We start from the raw sequence: 21,343 nt of genomic DNA, 5'->3' as shown, positions 1-21,343 counted from the left end.
CATCTTTTACTTGTGGTATAGCTTCTTACTTATTCTAGAAAACAAATTGTAACAGTAATACAGAATTTTTAGAGATGCTCAGATCTTCTTACTGTTAAATCTGCTATATACATCATGTACTTTTCACCCTGAAAAGGAGCGAGCCAGGTAGGTGTTTGCTGCTTTTGCTCCCAACAAAGTAATGCAAAGCAAGATTAGCTTCTCTGTCTGAAAGTTTTAGAAGAGATTGAGCTGTGCAATAAAAGCCTTCATCAGCTTCACCCTAAATCAGTGAGAACTTCGGCGTACAACCACACATCTCTCACTTACCAGCGATACTCCTTCTCCAGGAGTACCTTCCCCTTCAAGATGCCTCAGAAACCTGAAAACCTCAGACATATCTTCCCTGCATTCATTGAAATCGGCAATTAACAGTTACATCCTTGCTGAAAAAGAAGTGGGAAAAGGGACGTTCTGGAATGAAATTTTTCTTCATTCAATAGAAAACTGAGTTCACAGTTGAGTTTTGTAATAGTCAACGTATACAGTCTGCTAGATGTGTAGCACTTTGAAAGGTAGATACAATGGAGTTCGGAGACAATATTATTGCATATACTGCTGTAGATCAGGCAGTTCTAAAAAGGTAATCCATAGATCAAGACGCCTGTAAGGCCTATTTTCGTTTGTGAATTTTATTTGTTTAGATTGCTGCTACATTTGATAACAATACAAATAACATTAAGTAGTTGTTTCTGTGCAAGACCTTTTGTAAGACTTCATTATCAGGGAGGTAATTTAGTCCACGCAATTGAGAACATACTAAAATACATTTATAATATCTCTTTTACTAGCAGTTCACTAGCAGTTGCTATATAATTTCAGGGTAAAATAAATGTATTCTTTTTAAGGAACCTGCTTTTAGAAACATTTTCCAGTTTGTCAGCTGGAGAAGATAGTAGCTCACATGAATCTTACTTGACTTAAATGTGCTTCAACACTTATTGTGCCTGGCAAGCAAAGATATGAAACTAGGATCTTCTCAGCCTCCCATTATTTTCTCAGGATAACCACAATATTTGGGCTATGTCCATGTCTTGGGCAACATTTTAATTAATGGATATGTTCCCAACTGAAGTTAAATGGAAGAGAATTCCCAATACAAGCCAAAATATCTCCCAAATGTACAGTTTGGTTTGGATGCTTATTCACTGAAGCACACAGGCTGGATGATACATTGTGCTCCAAGGTGGAATTTGATCATCTTCCCTCATGTCTTCTCTTGTCTGGAAGCCAAGAAACCTGAACAAATGGTGCTTCCTAGTTTGAGACTTGTTTTGGTGTACCATCAGCTTTGTGATATTCTTTTTCCATTACTCAGTGTTCCAGTAACTCAAAAAACTATTTAACAACCACCAAGTGATGAATGAGTTTGAGAAAATGCTGGTAATTGTAAGGTTAAAGACACAGCTTTGCCTGTGGTAAATTCAGAATAACTATTCTTCAGGTAAAATACAGAAAATGTAGCAACTCCCACTAGATACGGACAGGGAGTTTGGACGTTCTTGGTCACAGCTTTACTGTCACCATACTGAGCTGACACTTAAGAGTTGTAAATGCAACAGAGTTAGGCCACAAAGGTGCTGCGAATCCCACAAAGCAACATGAACTTTGATTTGTGATTTTGAAAGGATTCAGTCTGGGATAGGTTGAAAGATTTATAATTAGTCTGAAATCTGTATCTTCTTGGCACGTTAGAGAATGTAGCAGCTTCTTGCGTGATTCTTAGTTGCTGCAACTGGTTTTCTGTATCCTTAGATTTTCTTTGTGTATCATTAGTTATTTTTAGCAGTGAATCTAACCATAAAATCAAAACTTAAGCAGTGTTGATAGGGTTTCTGATTTTGAGGTTTGGCTAGGCTGGCTTACAGTTGCTGTGTTGGTGTCGAATCCTGGGGGGGTTTCTTACCCTCTGAGCCTGACATTGTCTATTGTGTACCTTTTTTCAATTGGCAACTTTCTGGTTTTAACATCCCAAATTTCATATTTTTGTGAATGTATATAGTGTTCAGTTTAGCTCTGTGTGTTCATAAATAGCTTTGCAGTTCTTTCTGTGGTATTCTCCTGAGGAGTTTGCTCCTGTAGCTTTAAGCCTTGTGCAGTTCCGCATCTGTAAACTACGGGGTTTGTTCCTGAAGTTCCAGTCCTGCAAGTCTCTCTGTAGGTGAACCTTGCCCAGTTTGGGGAAGCTGGTGGTGACTTCAGCAGGGCTTGCACTCAGTGTGAAGATTTATTCTTGGAGGAAATTGTAGGGTGGATTTTAAAATTTCTTGGAGTAAATTTCATTGATATGTGTCTCGGTATGCTGCGCAGCAAGAAAAGCCCCAACCCTGCTGGAATATTACTTGGCTTTATCATGATTGCCTTTGTTTACTTATTGTCCATTGCTTGCAGTGGCAGTTATTTTGGAAGTGGTGAACATTTACAGCCAAGTGCTGTAGCACTTTTTATGGTAGCTTATGCTTATCTTTACTTAGTCATCTGTGCTGGTTGGTGACAGAGCTACGCTGCACAGTTTTCCTAATTATTGCTGTAATTAGGACTCAGTGGCAGAGAGGGTGTCCCTGTGGAGTGTCCTTCCTTCTGCTTGTGTTGTCTGACTGAGCCTGCTGTGAAGCAGAAGCAAGAGGAAGAAGACTCCAAGGTTTTCAAACATAGTAAAGGAAAATTATATTTCTTGTGATGACAAGAATCTCATACAGTCGTTCGAGGTGACTGGAAGAAAACTTAAATTAGCAGATTTCAATTCTCATTTGTTACCTCAGAAATCAGGAGGTCACACAAATGCTGTGTGTCAAGACCAAAGTCTTACAATACATGCCTACATGTAATCAAATATATGATGAACTAGGGGGCCTGTTGTTTGATCCAAATGGTTACTTGGTTGTTTTCCAGATTTGTGATCCTACTGAAACCGGTGCAGTGCCTTATCAGGTAGTCTCAAGAAGCATAGTACTGCAGATGCCTAACTGGGTTCTCACAAGGGTGTAGAGACCCATTTGCTATTCTTTGTAGATTGATTTTTGGCAGCTGAGCAATCAGTGATGATCATTGATACATGTATAGAATAAATACACTTCTCAAGGGGTAAACCATTTTTTTTTGTCCCCATAAAAGAAAGCAGTTAATTATTTTTTTTTTTCTTCTGATGCAGGAAACTGTACTAAATGTTTTTTTTCTGGTTGGATTATCCCATAATCCTTGTTTCTTTAATCCCTGTTAGGCAAATTTGTCTTAAAGGGAAGATTATACTGTGAGGAGTGGCAGTCAACCTTTACTGGGGATGTTTTAATTTAAACCATCAGATGCATTTTGACACTTAGATACAAAAGGCCATAATTTAATTAACATTTTTCTGTTAAGTTTTGAGGTTAGACCCTCTGTGTGGTGCTAGCATTTCTCAGGAAAGAAAAAAACAATGTGTGTTTTCTTCTGAGAAGAGACCTGGAACTGAAGAGCATGGGTTCCTCACGTACCTCTTATCTTCCTTCATGCAATCTCTCAGTGTTTTCATCTAGGACTAGCACATCTCATAAGGGTGCCCACTTAAGCCATAGGTGATGCAGATACTCTTCTGCTGGCAGATTCCAAGGGACTGTTTTCTTATTTTACTTAGGAACAGCATTCAAGTGGTGGCCAACTCCCAAAATACAGGTAGCTTTTAAGTGCACAGCAAGAGAAGTACCTTCTGTTCTACTCTTCTCTGGCATTAAATTTTCATTTCTTCCCCTCCTCTGTTTCCTTTTCAGCCTGTTTGATATGGGAGGAGAGTATTACTGCTACGGCTCTGACATCACCTGCACCTTCCCTGCGAATGGAAAGTTCACTCCTGACCAGAGGGCTATCTATGAGGCAGTGCTGAAGTCATCACGGGCTGTAATGAAAGCAGTCAAGCCAGGTAAAAGATCAGTACATATCAGCAGGGATTGACAAGTTTGACAGAAGCATTCAGGCTGTTGAGACACTTATGTTTGGATTTTAGAAAGTGCTGGAAAGGAGCAAGATGACAAAATTAATTTACATGTTTAAACAGCTCCTAATGGAGGATAGAAATAGAACACCCAACATTTTCCATAAAATGATTTAAAAAAAATCCCACATAAACAATTATTAATAAGATTAAGAAAATATCTTAATATTCTGCTTTTTTTTTTTTAATTCCTTTGAACTAGTGGTGACAGTTACACAGGTGTGTGTTTGCAGGAAGCTTTTGCCAAAGACTGAAGTCAGAGTCTGAGTGAACATCTGTGGCAGGCTTCAGTTTGTTTCAGGCATTTTCTGTATTTTACATGTAAGTTCAACAGAAATCTTCTGTTGAAAAAGAGGATGGAATGTGTGTCCTTTGAGGAGGATACTCAATTAGCCTTAAAAAGCTTTGGAAAGCACTGACTGTTGGGTATTTCTCTGTAGGCTGTTAAATTGCAGGCAACCTAATTCATCAAGTGTACATTTTTCATAGTTGAAACAACTGCCTGGCTTGATGAAAATCTTACTTTTCTCTGATTCTGCTTTCAGGGCAGCCAGCAAATGCTTTTTGAGCTAACTGCTGCTGTGATTTTGAGTATTTCACTGGTGAAGGTACTTGAGCATTTCCAAGTATTACTAATAGAACAGCTTTGAGAAAAACGCACTTAGTGCACAAAGCACACTTATCCTTTAAATTTACCACATTAGCATAGTTTTTCTGGATTGCCAGTCAGAACATGCGTAATTTTCCTGTTACAGAAGCTGGCAGAAGCACCGTTTGTTCGAGCAGTTTCGAAGGGAGCAATAAGAATTGAGGCTTATCTGCAAAATGAGACTGGGTATCTTGCCATTTTAATAACAGTGTGCATTCTTTGTCATCTGCTGTTTCTCCCCTGAAGAATCTTGTTCCTTTCTGCTTCATAGTTTGCTTTACGTTTCAATGCCACCTTTAATTCTATGTAACTGTTTTGACAGTATTTCATGCTAATAAGTTGCAGACTGTCTTTAGAACTTGAGAGCTAATATGATGCTGTACTGAGGATGGTGCAGAGAATTCCTCAGTTTACTTAGCACTTTATTTACAGTGTCAGAAAATAAGAACATACTGAGCTAAGCGTTTCTGAAAAGCAGTTGTAAGGATCCTTTACTAACCTTGGGAATTTGAAATTCACAGAGAATTCATTCTGGATGTCTGACAGAAGGTGGGACTGAACTTTTGTTCCCACTGTGCTTTAGTTGTCTTGCGTGGTTAGAAAAATGGTGCAAATGTATTTATGCTGTTTATAAGACTAGTAATCATGAATTTTCTGGCTACAGAAAACAGGTTAAACACACGTTCTGTGGGTTGGTTCATTGATTTGTTTCACTTGGTATTTCTGTGTACTGAAATGCAACCTAGACCTTTCGCATCCTGTTGAATTACAGGTCTGGGTAGACACCTTCAATGTGCAAAATTTTTCATCACATGGAAAAGTCTGCTCTTTAGGTGCATATGGCTGGTACACTAGTTCTTCAGCAGCAGTCCATCTGCCAATGATGCAAAAAATCTGACAATGTTACTATATTTTCCTCTGATGATCTCTCAAAAAGATACCAAAGGCCAAAGACTCTAGTACTGAAATTGGCATGTAACACTTAAAATAGGTAGTTGTCAAAAAACATTGACTGTCTCAATTTAAAATGTTCTAAAGACAATTCAAACTGAAATAATAATTTGAATTATAGAGAGTTCCTCTTTTATACACAACTTTAAATAATTTTAAAATCGGATATTAAATAATTATCGAGTTTCCAATCACACACACCTTTTCTTACTAAAGGGGACATAGGAGGTAAGACATTTCTGGTAAGTGCTTTCATAAATCCTTTTAAAGAAATGTATCTTCTTTGTACCTTCCACTGAATTCCTTTAAATAAAATATTTTGGCTAGGTATTTTAATTGAACACTGAGACAGAGAAACTGCCATATCATGTGCTAGTTGAAAGGAGCATTGGATCTCCTGGAAGGCTAATACTCCACTGTAGAAAAGAAGAAATAGAAACACTGACCTTTATAGCATGGATTGTGTCACATACTTCTCAGGCCACTGAGAAACCCCAGAGCCCCTCAAACGGGTGGATGCAAGCTGAATGTATTGTTACTGCTGCCCAGAGAAAGCTGTTTCTGTGGGAGAGGCAGCAGCTGCCTTCTTCTCATTGAACAAACCCAATTTGTTAACTCATTGACTAAAGCAAAAGGATCTGCTCCTGCGGGAGCCTGGGACAGTCACAGAGGAGAGCAGGAAGGGATGATGTGAATTCAGCTCTCAGGTGTCTCTTCTCTCCCTGACTGACAGAAAGTTAATACATTAGGTCTCTGAAGAAGGAGGCAGAAAAGCTAGTGGGTTTATAGGCACTAAAGGTAAACCCCAGCCCCGTCATGTTTTAGTCAGATTTCTGAATTACAGAGCCCTTGCTCTTTTTGCTATTTTTTGTTTGTTTCCGTTTCCCTGGGTTCTTAAGATCAAAGGCAGTCAAGTGACTGGCTCACATAACATTATCCATTCATGGCACAGGCTACACAGAAGGAGTGTATGCAGCAGTGTCAGCAACTGTAGGAAATTGTATTTCTCCCCAGCTGCAGAGCTGGGGCTGTAATTAGGCCTTGTGGCACAGGGTCACAGGGGATATGTAGCTGTTGTCTTCAGGAGGTTAATAATTCCCAGTCTTTCTTATGACAAGATAGGGAGCCAATATTTTAGGGAGAGTTAATGGGTTACATAAATGGGCTTATGGAAGGACACACATTTGCTAGCAACCTTAAACATTATTTATAGTTTTGTATAGTTCATTGATTTGCGTTTCTTTTTTCAGTTTGGCTCTCATATGAACCTAATTGACTCCCAAGTCAAGTTACTTTTGGAGAGGTAATAGACCTCTGCCTAATACATTTTGTTTATACTTCTATATGCAAACAGTTGTCATAATTTAGAAAATACTCCAAAACATTGTATTTTATTGTAGCAAAGCATTCATTCGACTATGTCCTGTGCATGGTCCAAACATGCAAACAGCTCAAATCACATACATGGGTCTCCCTACCTTCCAACTGAAAGAACAGAATGCTTTCTGCAAGCCAAATAATGTATTCTGAAAGCTAAGAAACGCTATCTATTTGATTGTAGCCCAAATTCAATGCAGTTGTCACAAGTGCTGCCACAAACCAAATCTGTTTAAAATTAAAGGGGAGAAAGACATACTCGGTCTTGCATAAGCAGCAGTTTTGAAACTGCTGAAAATGGATCTCATCACTGAAGCTTGTCACTGAAGTGAAAGAGTCAAAAAGGCATTTTTGTGTGGCAGTGGGATAATTGTCTTTTTCCTACAAAGTCAGGCTTGTGATCCAAGATGTCAGAGAGGAGCGCTGCATTTCTGCTTAGAGAATATTCTTAATGCATCAAGTCCGTTTGCATTAAATTTACTCTTTCACTAAACGAAATATAGGGGCAAATGTGCAGAATAATGACATTTCCATTCACTTTGGTGGCTGAGGCATCATCTGCTTCTTACTCAGAATAGTGATACGAGAAACAATTTGTCTTTACATAATATTCTACATAAAAAGAACTGAAAAAAGAGTGAAATTGCAAAACCAAGTATACCAGACTTGGGGTATTTCAGAAGTTAGTGTCCTAATTTGTCTCATTTATGCATTGTTTTATGATCTCATCAGATTTACTAAATTGGTGGAAGGAAATTAGGTGTAATGCTGGAGCGTATCTCCTAGTTTACTTTCATCTGAAGAATTCAGCTCATGCACTTCAAAACTGCATTGTGTAAACCAAAACACAGTAAGTGGGGACAGCCAAGAGGTTCACCTCCAAGAATGACCGGAATTAAAATCGTCTTGTAGGTACATCCATTGTTTCTTTCTCTGCTATCTTCATGCGATGCATATGGCAGAAAGAGCTAATGAGCAGCTATTCAGTAGTTTGGTTTAACCTTTTGTTCCACGTGTGACCCAGTGCTGTTTATTGCCTACTGTTCAAAACCTGCTCTGAATCCAGAATTATTAACATCCTCACCAGTTTTTGTTAGTGCTCATCATAACAGTATGCAGGTACCTGGCAGCAGTAAGTTGGCTTGCACTTCCTCTTAGAGATGTGGAAGTGTGCAGAAGTTCACCTTCTGCAAGCAGTGGCAGATGAGCCGGAGAAGCTAGTATAAAAGCTATTGCTCATTTTGGATTCCAAGATTGAAATTCATCAGTCTGGAGGTTGGTTTTGGTTTTTCTTTTTAAGGGAGTTGAGCATTGGTCTTGCTCAGACCCCAGCTGTTTTGAGCTCTGTTGCAGCTGTTGAGTGCCCAGCTTTTCTGCAGGTTCCAGATTGTCAAGCCAGACATCAGTAAAATGAAAAAAAATTATTAATAAACAAATGTAAAATATATAAAAATTAAAAATTGTTTGGAGCAAGTTGCCTGGCATTCTGCTGGGGGTCGGAGTTTGAGGCAAGAATGCCTGCTAATTTCAGCCACAACATTCAGGTGCACTTCTGATGCTTGCTCTTTTGTGAAGTCTCTTGTTTTTCTTCCTCTTGGAAGACAAGTTACATAAGGAACAGATATCTTCAGTGGCCTAGCAGGAGCTGTGCTTGCCTTGGAGTTAGTCTTCTGGAAATAAGTAGCCCTAGAACTAAATACACTTGGGGCTTCCTGTGAATTTGTTATCTTGTGTTTGGTAGGAAGCTTTACTTGGTCTGATGGAAGCTTTTACACTGGGCTAAGGTACTACATTGCAAAACATAGCACTGGGTCTGCTTCTGTGGTAAGTCTCATTGAAAATCTCAAAAAAGTGTTAAAAAGTAAAGGACTGAAAAAGGCAGCATCATCAGAAAGGCTGTGCTGCTACTGCCACCCCATCCAAAGGGGTGGATGGTCATGTAACTAAAGGACTGGACGATAACATGTCAGCACCAAGGGTCCAAGCAAAGTTTGCACAGACAGTGTCAGTTGATATTGCCTAACTCTGGAGTCCTTGATGCTGTAACCATAAAAATACTGCTTTTAGTGTAGTTCTCCCCACCCATGTAATTGCCCAGGCTTAAAAAAGCAAACTGTGGTGGAAAAAAAGGCACTGTGTGCCTTATACCTACAACATGAGTAGGTATAAGGCTGTATAGTGTAATGGTTAATAGCAGGTGTGAGGGCTCAACTCCAATGCCTGTAGTACCTCCAATGGACAGCTGTCATGACAGCAATTGAAAGCCTGAACTGCAAGGGTATATTAGACACTTCTTGAGCAAGTTTGGCATGTCTGTTGATAGTGGAAAGATGTGAAGAACTTGAAAACGCACATGTGCAGTGCTCACAAATCCTGTCTCACTCATTCTTTATACCAGTCATGTAAGTTAGATCCAGTGTCAGTGTAATAGCTTTATTGACCATTGTTTGTTGTAAATTACAAGTGGGAGACCAGGGTTGTTTTCTCTTTGTCATCAATATAAATCTGCTTGAAGAAATATGTAAAATAATTGATTTTGTGGAAAGTCTTTCTCTGAAACTTCTGGAAAACAGCTTGTTGAAGAAGGATGAATTAGCTCTGAAGGTAAGCCTACTCTGATACAGGGTTTGGACCAGATACCCTCCTGGCGTCCCTCCTAACTCAAATCACTCCATGACTCTTAATATGTTCTGAAACATGCAAATGAAAGTATCAGTGATGTAAGAAGAGATGTTGATGACAGTCAATGCCTGAATGCGCACCTCTAGCTCTTAACATGACAGGTGGTACTTTGCAAGCCAGCAGACAGCAATGTGCTTCACTTCCTGTGTATAAAGCACATTCATGCTTAACCTGGCTTTGAGGATCACTTTGTTCGTATGGATGTTTTACTGTCAAGTAAAGCATTGATGCATACAAGTCAAATAGTATTTTGAAAGTTTCTGTGGAGTTGCTTCTTTTCTAGTCTTAAGCCAATGACTGTGTGTTTATACCATGTCCATCCTCTCATTTAGAGGATACTAATAATTAGAGTTCCATAAATTCAGTTCCTACTTGATGAGGACAGTATGGTTTCTACACACATAAAGTTTCTACATACAGTTTCTATTTATAGAAACATTGAAATTTCTCAAATATATTAAATCTGCTATTATTTTGAGAAGAAATTAAAAGGAAGTATGGTTATCTTCAAACTCTGCAATTAAAGCTATTTTGGATTAATGCACTAGATCATAAACAGTCTTTAAGATTAATGAGCTAAGTATTGGAGCAATCACATACTTTCCATTTTCATCCCTTCGGAATTGCACACTGGAACTTCTGAACATTCCTCCCTGTCTTCTCTGCAGAGTAATGGGAAGTTGCAGCAGAAGGGGAAGGAAGAGAACTTGCGTTTAGCATTTCTACTACTACTACAAAACCTGTGTATGTTTAAAAAAAGGAATACAAAATACTTTTCTCAATCTCTTAAGTTATACACGTTAGTATCTGGGGGGAGAGAAAGAAAGGATTAAAACACCTCGATCAGTGAGGTCTATTGTCCTAAATTCCAGAGTTTTTTTTTTTAAAAGATTTCTTTGTCTAGCAAACTGCTCCCAGGGAACAGTTGAGTAAGGCAAGGTTGGCAGCCACGCAATTCCCTATCTCTACATTTATATGATTTAAAAAGCTTGTATATCCAAAGTCCCCATTGAACCGAAATTGCATTCAGACATTAGCTGTGCAGCTGGGAATATTTACTGATTGATGTTTGTTTGTTTCAATAAAAATGAAAAATAAAAAATGGTTCCAAATATGCACAGAAGTTGTTGTTCACCAAGTCACTTTATGTGCAGTGTGAAAGCTTTCCTCCTCAGGACACTGACACTATAGCGTCTGCCTGTAGGATTTGTACCTGAAATTTATCAAGTTGGAGGTCGTGCTCAGCGGTATGTGTGTATCCTCAAGTCTTTCATTTTACTGTCCAAGAGAGTGAGCATTGTGTTGCCTCTGGCTTCCAGGATTTGCTTTCTGGATACATGCTGTTGAGGAACATCTTGAAGGAAATCTCAATCCCAGGACTATCTTTGATAATGAAAGATGGAAGGTTTTTCCATATTTGGGCTGGAAGATTCCTGCCTGTTTTTAACTTTCCCAGAACTCAAGTTTCACATAAAGACATGGGGGTTTTAAGCTCTTAAATCCTTTCTTCCAGGAACAAAGATCAGCCATTGCAAATTTCATTGATGCCAAGATTGCCATATAATCTTCAAGAAAGTACAGTCAAGTACACTTCAAAACATTTGAAAATCAAGTACAGTCAAAAGCATTTCAGTCAAAGAAGTAAATGCAAATATCAAGCAAATGAAACATCCTTTTATTAATCACATAGAAATCACCTAACCCTTAAAGCCTGCCAGGAATGGGTACCATTTTGATGCAGGTGCTGAATGAATGCAAAGAAGTAAGTAGTTCCCAAAGACTAAGGTCGTTTGAGGTAAAGAGGCCGAGGTGAGAGGTTTGGAGCAAACAGCCAGTGAGCAAGGGCCAGTAGCTGTCAGGCTTTGATTAAGAAATGTTCTCTGTAGCTGATGGTCCCTCCTCTGTCTCTGCTCCCGCTGTCTTACTAGGATGAGTCTTGTGATTTGCAGTTGAGAATAGGTGTCTGAAGTTGATTCTCTCAAATTAGCTGTAACACTTCCACTCCATCATTTCTTTCTCACATTCAGTAGATTCAGGGCCAAACTGTTTGAGGTGCAGAATGATTCAGAGAAAGGCATTAGAACCTTCTGTAGGTCTAACTCTTAGGCTTTCCTTTAAGGACCTGGAGAAGATGACCATCAGAGTTCACTAGAATGAAACGTGACAACTCGATGGTGTGTCATCTGCCATATACAACCTTAAACCAGACTCAGCATGTTAGTATTTAAATTGCTGCTGTAGTCACACCTGGAGTTGGCCACTTGTCTTTCTTGTTTCCCCACGGTGGCAGAGGACCAAAGACAGCCTTGTGTATTTGTAGATGTGGGAAGCTAAACAAAGTTAATCCCATCTGGGCTTGATCTCTGTCTTCCAGTCAGCTGTAACTGCATAAGCGTTGAGCTGCCGTGTGAAAGCGTGTGCCTGCTTTTTGTCCTTTCTTCTGATTTCTTCAATTTTCTTTCATTTGTGTAGCTTCCTAAGCGCTCTGCAGTAGAGGAGCCCACCTTAACTAGTTTCCCTGTGTACGTCCTTTCAAGAAATGTTGTCAATTAGAAGGACAAACCAAAACAGACACTTTATTTTGCAGTGTTTTATCTCCTCCGTGTTCATCTACTGCTAAAGGATTCAAGTAGTAAAGCTCATGGAGGTAGATACAAGCCCTGGGACTTCAGTGGTTGAATGGTCTGTATATTTGTACAGCAGAATGTAAGCTTTGGATGGTGTATACTCTGGAAAACATTTTGGTATCTAAATATTGAGGCATGATTCTTTCAGTGAGACTGTTAGGTGGAGGTAGGTTCAGTATACCGATTTCATAAATAACCTATTTTGCTCAATATAAAATGCTGTAATTTGAATTCAGAGTGGCAGTCTGATTCCCTGCTCTAAGTTCTAATAGTATGTCTCTAAAAGAACAGTGGAGAATTTAGCTCAGGTAGGAGAGTACTAAGACCAGGGATTAGAATAACCCAAATAATCAAAGAACTGTTTAATAGGAAACTAACAGCTAGGATATTTAACCTAGCAGATGATATTACCAGCAGTTCCTTCTGTTACTAAGTTGAACAGAGTTGTGCTTGGGAACATATGCAAATTCCAAATTTGCAGCTTCACAGATTACTACTTTTTGTCCGTGACAGCTCTGTAACGTCTTTAGAATTTAGATTCTTGTTTGCTTCTATTTTGAATACAGCTATAGACTAATTGTCACTGTATTCATCTAGGATTAAAATTTATTGTACCTAAAGAACATAATTGCAACTTATTAATATTTATTCCTTGCAAGTTAAGTACGAGGTTCTCATTCACATGCAGTGGGTGTTTTTTGCGTGCAAGTTGTTAAAGTCTTATGTAGTCCAGAGTTGTACTTAGTAGAATACCATGGGGTCCAGCTTGCTGTTGTGCTGTATAAAAACAGTAGCTAATTTTGGTGGCTTTTTAGAAAGAAATTTGACTATAAATTGGGCCTTTTGACAATAGCACAACAGGAAAGGGTGTGGGAGCACAATCTATTTTATAGTTTGTATAATTTCAAAATGCCTATATGAATTATTTTCATATTTCATCCATTCAGATTGTCATATTTTAGGCAGAATGCTGCTGATCATTATTAATCAGCTGTAATATCTGAAGCAAAGCAATTCTTCTTAGAAATAAAGCATTAATGACAGGAGTTGAAGGTTTTATACCAATTCGTCTGAAGACCAAATGCTTTTGTGGCATGCTGTAACCAGTACTTGATACCCACAAATCCTGCTGAATGACGTTGCAGTATTATTTTTCCCACCCTTGCAGTTAAGAATGTGTTATTATGTTAAAGATAGATCGGAAAATAAATCTTGTCAATGTATGTTTTAAAAAGCTATTGGTAGTCCACTCTCTCTCTCTCTGGAGTGGAGTTGGCTGTATTTCTCTTGCCAACGTTGATGTTCGTAAATAAGTTTGAATACTAGTGTGAGGTGTCCCTGTCCATGGCAGGGGGGGTGGAACTGGATGATCTTGAGGTCCTTTCCAACCCTAATTATTCTATGATTCTGTGATTCTGCTAACTCTGAGATTGACGCAGAAAAGGTAGTGTAGCTTTCCTTGGTAAGTTAATTCTGTTTGTGTCAATATAAATGGTTAAAGTATAAGCCACCAGTTAGGAAGAGAAAGCTGAAGGAACTAAAGGATGCACAGTTTGCACAGACAGTGCTTACAATGTGCAGACAACAGTGACTGTTGCGGTCTTGATTCTTGCAAGATTTTATTTAATAACAAGCGTCATTGATTACTGGAAGATTACATTGATGGACACGTAACTTATCCTTGCCCAGAATAGCAGTAACCTATGGTAAGAGGTAAAAAAAAAAAAAAAAAAAAGCATTTTTTTCTGTCAGATTCAGCAGATCCCGCAGTCCTGCTGTGCGAGCAGCAATCTGTTGAAATGCAGGATTTCAGCCTGCGAGTCTGACTGCAAACCTTCTGGGAGCTGCTCTTCCCTGCTGGTGACTAATGTGCAGGAGCTGACCCATGCATACAGTGACCACTGCAACGTTACGAAGACTAAAATAGCACTGAGTTATTTCCAAGTGTACAAAACCAGGCACTTTAAAACAGTTGGGCCTTTCTGCCTTGAAGTCCCTTCTGTGTGGGTGTCTCTGAGCAGCCCTGTCTGTAGGAACCTCTGCAGTTCAAGGCAAACCTGCAGCTTTTCAGCAAGGCTGAATGCCTTGCATGGATTTTTCTACTACTTTCAATGGTTCTTCAAAGGTGCTGCTTGTACAAAGCAAATACATGTAGAAGTCTTCACAAACTTAGAGCCTAAATTGATTGCAGGTTTTAGCCATTCTGTAGTGAATGGGTTTTGATTTAAGGCTGTTTGGTTTTTTAAATTCTTTTTTCCTAACTGTTATAGGTTGTAATATTTTAACATTGTACAATTCTGATTTTAGTAGTGACTTTGAGGGAAATAAGTTGCTTTTATGTGTTCTGATGTGCACTACTTTTCTCCCAGTTCAATATTCAGGAAATGCACTCATTATACATTGTAATTTGAGTTGAAGTACAAAGTTCGTGAGTCTTTCGTTCTTGACACTGCATCAGCTGTCGCTGTCAGAGTGCGAACCTGCTGGACATAGATGACACTCTATCTTATCTAAACAGTCTTTTCTAAGCTTCAAAGATTGGTAAGTTTCCACACCACCATCACTCCTTCCACACCCTTCCCTCCTTCTCCCCATCTTTTTCCTCTTCCTTTCCAATGTACACCTGTTTGGAAGGAACTTGCAGAAAGATACATGATGTCTGCCAGCACTCCTCAATCCCAGTGCTGCATCTTTCCAGACATGGAAAAAGTCCTCCTCTTGCTCCCTGTCTGCATATATTCAAATTGCTTCTCTTTAAGTTTTCGGCATGACAGGCTATTATCTTGATGTTGCCTCTGATGTGTTATATATGATCGTGTACAGGGTTTGTAATGGGAAGGGTGGGTTTACCACTTAAAACTTCCATCATACTGATGCAAAAGAAGTATTACAGTGTGCAACTGAATAACACAATGCTGTTGAGTCTTTTGAAAAAGAGGTCTGAATTTCAGAGGTGATGGGGAGTCATCTCTTTTTCCCTTTGGGAACTCTAACCCCTGTCAGGCAAGTGCATCTTCTTTGGGAACTGAAGGATGGTTTTTGAAGGAGTCCATCCTGGTTTGGAGCTGTGGCAGTGGCTCTCATGGCACAGAACAGACTAATGTCTAGTAATCCCTGTAGTCAGTACCACAGACATCTGCAGGTGTGACACAGCAGCAAATTCAGTATAGTTCCTGTCACCTTCTTAGGACAGGAAAGTTTACAGTCTGTCCTCATTGTATGACAGCCAGTTGCAGCTATGCCACCACTATAAAATGAACCCTAAAACTGCATCCCTAAATTGGGCATCTCTATAGCTATCTGATGCTGACTCTGTGAATCTTACAAGTAGTTACCTACACATTATATGAAGCTTTGAACAGCTTCTCTGTTGCCCAAACATTGTCAGTGTTTAGTACAGCATTTTGGTTTCTCACTTTCTGATTCCTTTCCCTGTTGTACGGTTGTCTTACCTTGTGCTGCAAGAAATGAAGCTTGAAAACTGAACTACAACTGAGTGTTTCATCTAGTGGGCCTAAAAGAAAGCGTGATAATCAGAAATACCACAAGTTCTTCTCTAGCACCTGAGGGAAGAGGGGGAAAAAAACCTATATTTTTAGTATTTAAATGATGTTTTGGTTTATTTTTTAAACTGGGTTTGATTGGAATTTTTAAGGACCCATTGTTTTATGTCTGATATGGTCCCTGTGTGTTGGCAGATTTTAATCTGTTCCCATGGGTTGCTGGCTGGACAAGGACTGCATATTATGTCTGCTTTTCAGTGGCACTGCCAGGGGACAAATGGGCCTTTTGCCCTTGTCTGTGAACACTCAGAAATTAAATGTAGCTTAACCTTAGCACAGTTTGGGGAGAAGTTACTACAACCTTGCCATACTCAATTTTTTTAGTAAGATTGTGACATCTGTACTGGCAGAAAAATCCCACCCTACAGCAACAAAAGAAACCCTGCTAAATCATTTGTGGTTTAATCATTGTCACATTGCAACCACAAAGTACCCTAAGTAGCGGCCAAAAAAAATCCTGTTAGGCCTTTTCAGAGCACTTTCCTACCAAAGTGGCTAAATACGCACAGTAATTCTAAATTACTTTTGTATTCTGTTTCTACTTTATGTTCTCGAACAGTTTCTAATAAAACATCAGAAAATAATCACTGGAGTGAAAACACTAGTGAGTTAACAGCAACTGAGGAACAGTTTATAGTGTGATGTGTTATAATAACTCATCTTCTTAATTATACTGTTTAAAAAGTTACAGTATATTCATTAAAAGGTAGGGATGCTTTTGATTTCTTGATGCATTTCTTTTTCTCTTTTTGGAACAAAAATCTTCCCTATCAAAAGTGGGATCCAGAAGGCCGCAGATTGTTGCAAAGATCTGCATATAATATTTCTGAGTCCCTAAACCATGGTGTTTGAGCTGAAATTTGGTGGTTTAGCAAACGGATAATTAGGGAGCATTTTCAAGGAAGTAAAAGAATATTCACTTTATCTTTTTCTTTTCTGTCACAGTATCTAAGAATATCAGATAACATTTAGGTTGATGGGAGTAAATTTAAAAAAAACTTTTAGTAAACTTAATGTATTAAGTTTGCCATTTTTAAATACAGTACCTCATACATCTGTAAACCTCTGCTACACTGTTTGCAGGGTATCTGAAAACTAATAGCTTCCATAGTTATATGTTGTATAATTTGTGATCTCACATTTCATTACTGGATATATCTGCTATCTGGTCATTGCTGTGTAGTTCATTCACTCTGTATCTCAAGGGATTTCAAATGCTTTGGTTGCTGTAAAAGGTGCTTTTTGTCCTGGCCTCTTACCCAAGCACATGCTTCATGGCAGGTAACAAATTGCAGCCTAATGAACCTTAGTAACTGAGCTTTCCTGGGGAGCCAGTTGCTGGTTCAGTGACCTTATTACCCAGTATCTCATTTGGCAAAGAATTAAGAATGGAGCAGACACATCATCAGCAGATTTTCCTGAGTGCAGACTCATTTTGATACAAGCTTTCAAAGTCCAAGGACCCTCCAGTCTAGCTTTATAAACCTCATCTGTCAGTGGACTATAATTGGTTTATAAATTGGCTTAAAGATAATAATGGAACTAACCTTTTTACACAAAAAGCATGTCTGCAACTATGGTAAACTTCGTCAAAGCTTAAAAATAGTAGTTCTGAATAATGCAGGAGTAAAACATCCTAGTGAGTGATTGGTGGTGGGAGATTAGTGCAGGCTGCTGTTGCAAAACAGTCAGCCGTTGCAGTAACTCACAAAACTGATGTTAGAGCCACTTGTGGAAGTTGTTTGTTGTGGGTTTTTTTAGTTGGTTTTTAACTGCTTTTTCTCGCAACAAGAATGCTAATAAGGTGTTTGACTTCTGCTGCCTCAGCTTGTGGTGAGGTACAGAGCTCTCCACTGGACCACCGTTAATCCAAAAAACTGAAGTGCCTGAACATCAAGTAACATCCGTGAATTAAGGATTCTTTATATGAAATGTTGTTCCTTCAGCATTGTATAATTAGAGTTTTTTCTTCACATATGCTCCTCTTGGGCAGATTGTTCCCTGTCTGCCTGCCCAGAGGCTTCTTTATTACTGTTTTCTTTGTTTTAACATGCTAAAGCTGTCCACACAGAGATGCGCACACCCACATCTGAACAGGATATAGGTATCTCTGTGTTTTAACACAGGGATTCACATACCCCCACTGCAAATCCTTCTGGCACATCCAGACTGTTAAATTGTATGTCATGTGAGAGTACCAAAATATTCTGGTCATGGTTTTCCTAGACAAGTTAGTTGTGATATTTAATTTGTCCTCCCTTCACTGCTTTCTGCAACTATTGGAATTCAGTATGTGCGTAGGAAAATTAGATTAGCAGAATGTGAGGCCTTTTGCTCTTCAAGTTACTTACTGGTTAACCTAAATGGTAGTTGCCATGCCAGCCAGTTCAAGAGAGCTGGGTTTGCACAGGTCATTGTATTATAAAGATTCCAATAGCCAGATAAAACTAATACACTTTTAGGTTTAAAATAAATGTGAAGAGTTGCATATTTCTGTTTACTGTATATTTAATCTGTACAACATATCAATACACTTTAGGTATAACATGGACTAGGAGATCTTTCTTGAATTACAATGCTTCCTTTCTTCAGTAGATTGTATTCTGTACTTTTAAGTAATTGCCCTATTAATTGCCCTGTAAAGTAGTTCTTTCTCTTCATGTTAATGTTTTTAAGATTATAAGGGTACTAAGAAATGTTTAAAGATTGGCATTTATGTCTCCCTTCTTTGCCAAATTCTCTGTTAAGAAAAAAAAAGGGGGGAAAGATGTTTGTAACTTATTATTAAAGTTTATTCCCAGCATGATGGGAATCAGCTCATATCAAACAAGGCAAGGATATTGCCATTGTTTAAGCGAAGACTAGTAAGATCACTTCACTTAGTTCACTGTCTCTAGTGAGCTTAAAAATATCCTCATATTTTGTCTTAGCACACTAGTGATAGTCTGTGTTGTATTGTACAATGCTTGTAGGTTAGGTGGTTTGGAGGGGAGTGGCTAATAGTTGAAAATACCACCACACTGAATTTGTAGTAGCATAAAACGTGAAGCCAGACCATAGAATAGAAAATGCAATCTATCTATAAGCATTTTTAAATTAAGATTAATTGAACACATATTTACTTGTAAACCAAGATTTGTACTATTTACTACTCCATCAGTAGCTTAATTTCCCTCCATGTAGACCTGACCCAGTGCTTTCTGCAGCATGCATGAAAAAGCTGCAGCTGAAGTACTTCCCATCTCTAGGAAAACTGATGGCACTGGCTAAACGGTAAGAGGGTGGTCCAGATCATTTTGCTGGGCTCTGTCCGAAGCACTGCCCTTGTTCTAAGAGAGAGTCCAAAGCTTCAGGTTTTCCATCCAGCCTCATTGTTTGTTTCACAGTGGAGGCTTGTGTTGTCCTCAGTGTCTAATGAAATAGATGAACAAAAACCAAACCAGATGGAGAACACAGAACTCCAGGCAGGAGGAGGAGCAGAGAAATAGTCATGCTTTTTCTCAATGAGAGACAAATAAAGTAGACGTGATGGAAGAAGGGTCTCTAATCAATTTGCTCAGTGCCCAGAAATACTTACGGTTTACAGCCTCAGCAATCTTTTCAGTTAGGGCATTAGTGTCATTCATTTCCTCTATTAAACTTCTGCAGACAAATGGTTATGTGTTTTCTAGTGGTTTTATGTCTGATCAGTTTAATCCTTGTATCTCTTGTTAGTTGTACCTCTTGGTTTGATACAGGTCACCCTGTTTCTGTAAGTGGAGTCAGTGTATTTGGACTGAGACAAATAGTACCAGCACAGCTGTAGAAGGGAGCTGTGCTGCAGACTACAGGCACCTCATCTTCAGTTCTCTCAGGCACCTCATCTTAAGCTGATTCAGAACATCCAGGATATGGTTGTGGTTTTGTCTTCTAGCAACAGAGTTCTGACCTTCATTTATATCAAGAGCCAATGAGGCTTCGAACAGTTGACCAGGGTAAGAAATTACATATGGCTTTTCAGTCATGGCGATGAAAATAGAAGACTTGTGGTAATACTCAGTTAGGAAATAATGGGAGAGATTTCAAAAGAACATCTAGTCTCCCCAGAAAGAGTATTGAAGGCTTTTAGAGTAGTTAATGTTGACTGCAAAGTACCGAAGCTGAACTGGGAATTACACACAGAAATTCTGTATTCCCACAACCTCAAAGTAAACAGGAAAGCAACTGTGATTCAGTAATACTCCCAGTTTGATATGTGCAATATTGATGTGATAGATCGTAATGATTTCAGGTTTCCACACAGTAGATTGGAGGCTATTGTGAAATAACTTTAAAGCATAGATGAATCTAGAGAAGTCAAAATTGCAATGCAGTCAATGTTCAAAAAGATAAAAAGATAAATTCCTTTAAAATGTAGTTATGTTGAACATGGTTGTCAAAGAACAACTTGTTATAGTTGTATTATTTCATACTGAAGGAAGACTAAATTCCTTTTCAAAGGAGGGAAAACGCAAGAATAGCACATTTTGAACAGGAAAGCTGGATTTTGTGAGTGAGCGTCACTCACATGGGCACTTTTGGCCTGTCTGAGGAAACCACAACCAAGAGTTTGTCCGCATATTGTTTGTCCAGCATATTGTCCAGCATATCCACACCTCTGTCTTGTGCTCTTGCTTGGGCCAGGAAGGTGCTTCTTCAGCTGCATGCATGCAACAGGCTGAAAAGTTTGATCTCTGAGTAATCTGATGGGGAAAAGGAGGCTGCCTATTAACTAACTTACATGCTGAGCTGATTCCCAGACAGCATTAATGGGACCGTCAAGGTGCATCGGTTTCTGTGTGGATGGTGTACAAGAGGGAGCAGTGCCCTGCTCTTCACTTTGGTTCCGATCTCTGTATCAGAGCCATATAAGACAACTGAATTTTATTTAAGCACTCCCATAGGATGATTTTCTTTCAGTCTTTGAAGCCTCAGTACTTTCAGCAGAAAGTGCTAATGTAATTATGAAATGACATTCATGTTCACAAGACCCTAGAGCTGCATCTTTAACAGGATTAAAGCAAATGGAACTTGATGGGGTTTTGGCCTTTAAAATTGCTCATTTTTTATTTGTTTAATCATGCCAAAATTGAACAAGGAAAATATTCTTCTACTGTACCTTAGCCCTAGTTGTCTTGACTCTGCAATTGCTCTGTTGATGATGACTCAAAGCCATAGTGAACTAATTAAGACAGTACTGTGTTAGTAACAAAAGAGCTGCTTTCTTCCTCCCTCCTCCCCCAAGCAGTTTGTCAAACAAGATTGTATCCTATACCAAAATAATAGAAATCTAATGTATCCTGGCACTCTGTCTCTAGTCAACCAAAAGTATTTTGTAATGCTCTTCTAGTACGTATATTAGAGGACTTGTGTTCTACACAGCCCATTAACACAAGGGAATCATCAATTTCTGGAAAGTGTCTTTGCCAGAAAGATGTAGGTTTTAAATCTTCTACGTACATAGAAAAGT

At 38.9% G+C, this 21,343-nt stretch overlaps 1 protein-coding gene across 2 annotated transcripts in view; it reads left to right on the top strand.

Annotated features, from left to right (window-relative positions):
* Positions 1–21,343, top strand: part of PEPD (peptidase D) — a 140,476-nt gene that overhangs the window by 96,555 nt on the left and 22,578 nt on the right. For both annotated transcript variants that reach the window (XM_061469165.1, XM_061469164.1), the window contains one exon: positions 3,786–3,934. In XM_061469165.1, the coding sequence (XP_061325149.1) occupies positions 3,786–3,934 (149 nt within the window). The remainder of the gene's footprint in view (positions 1–3,785; positions 3,935–21,343) is intronic.

The sequence above is a fragment of the Pezoporus flaviventris genome, unplaced genomic scaffold (genome assembly GCF_033815535.1).
Source record: "Pezoporus flaviventris isolate CSIRO_AGI_PZ_B2104156 unplaced genomic scaffold, CSIRO_AGI_Pfla_v1 ptg000054l, whole genome shotgun sequence".
NCBI lineage: Eukaryota > Metazoa > Chordata > Aves > Psittaciformes > Psittacidae > Pezoporus > Pezoporus flaviventris.
The sequence above is the reverse complement of the archived record's forward strand: the minus strand, read 5'-3'. Positions and strand labels throughout refer to the sequence as shown.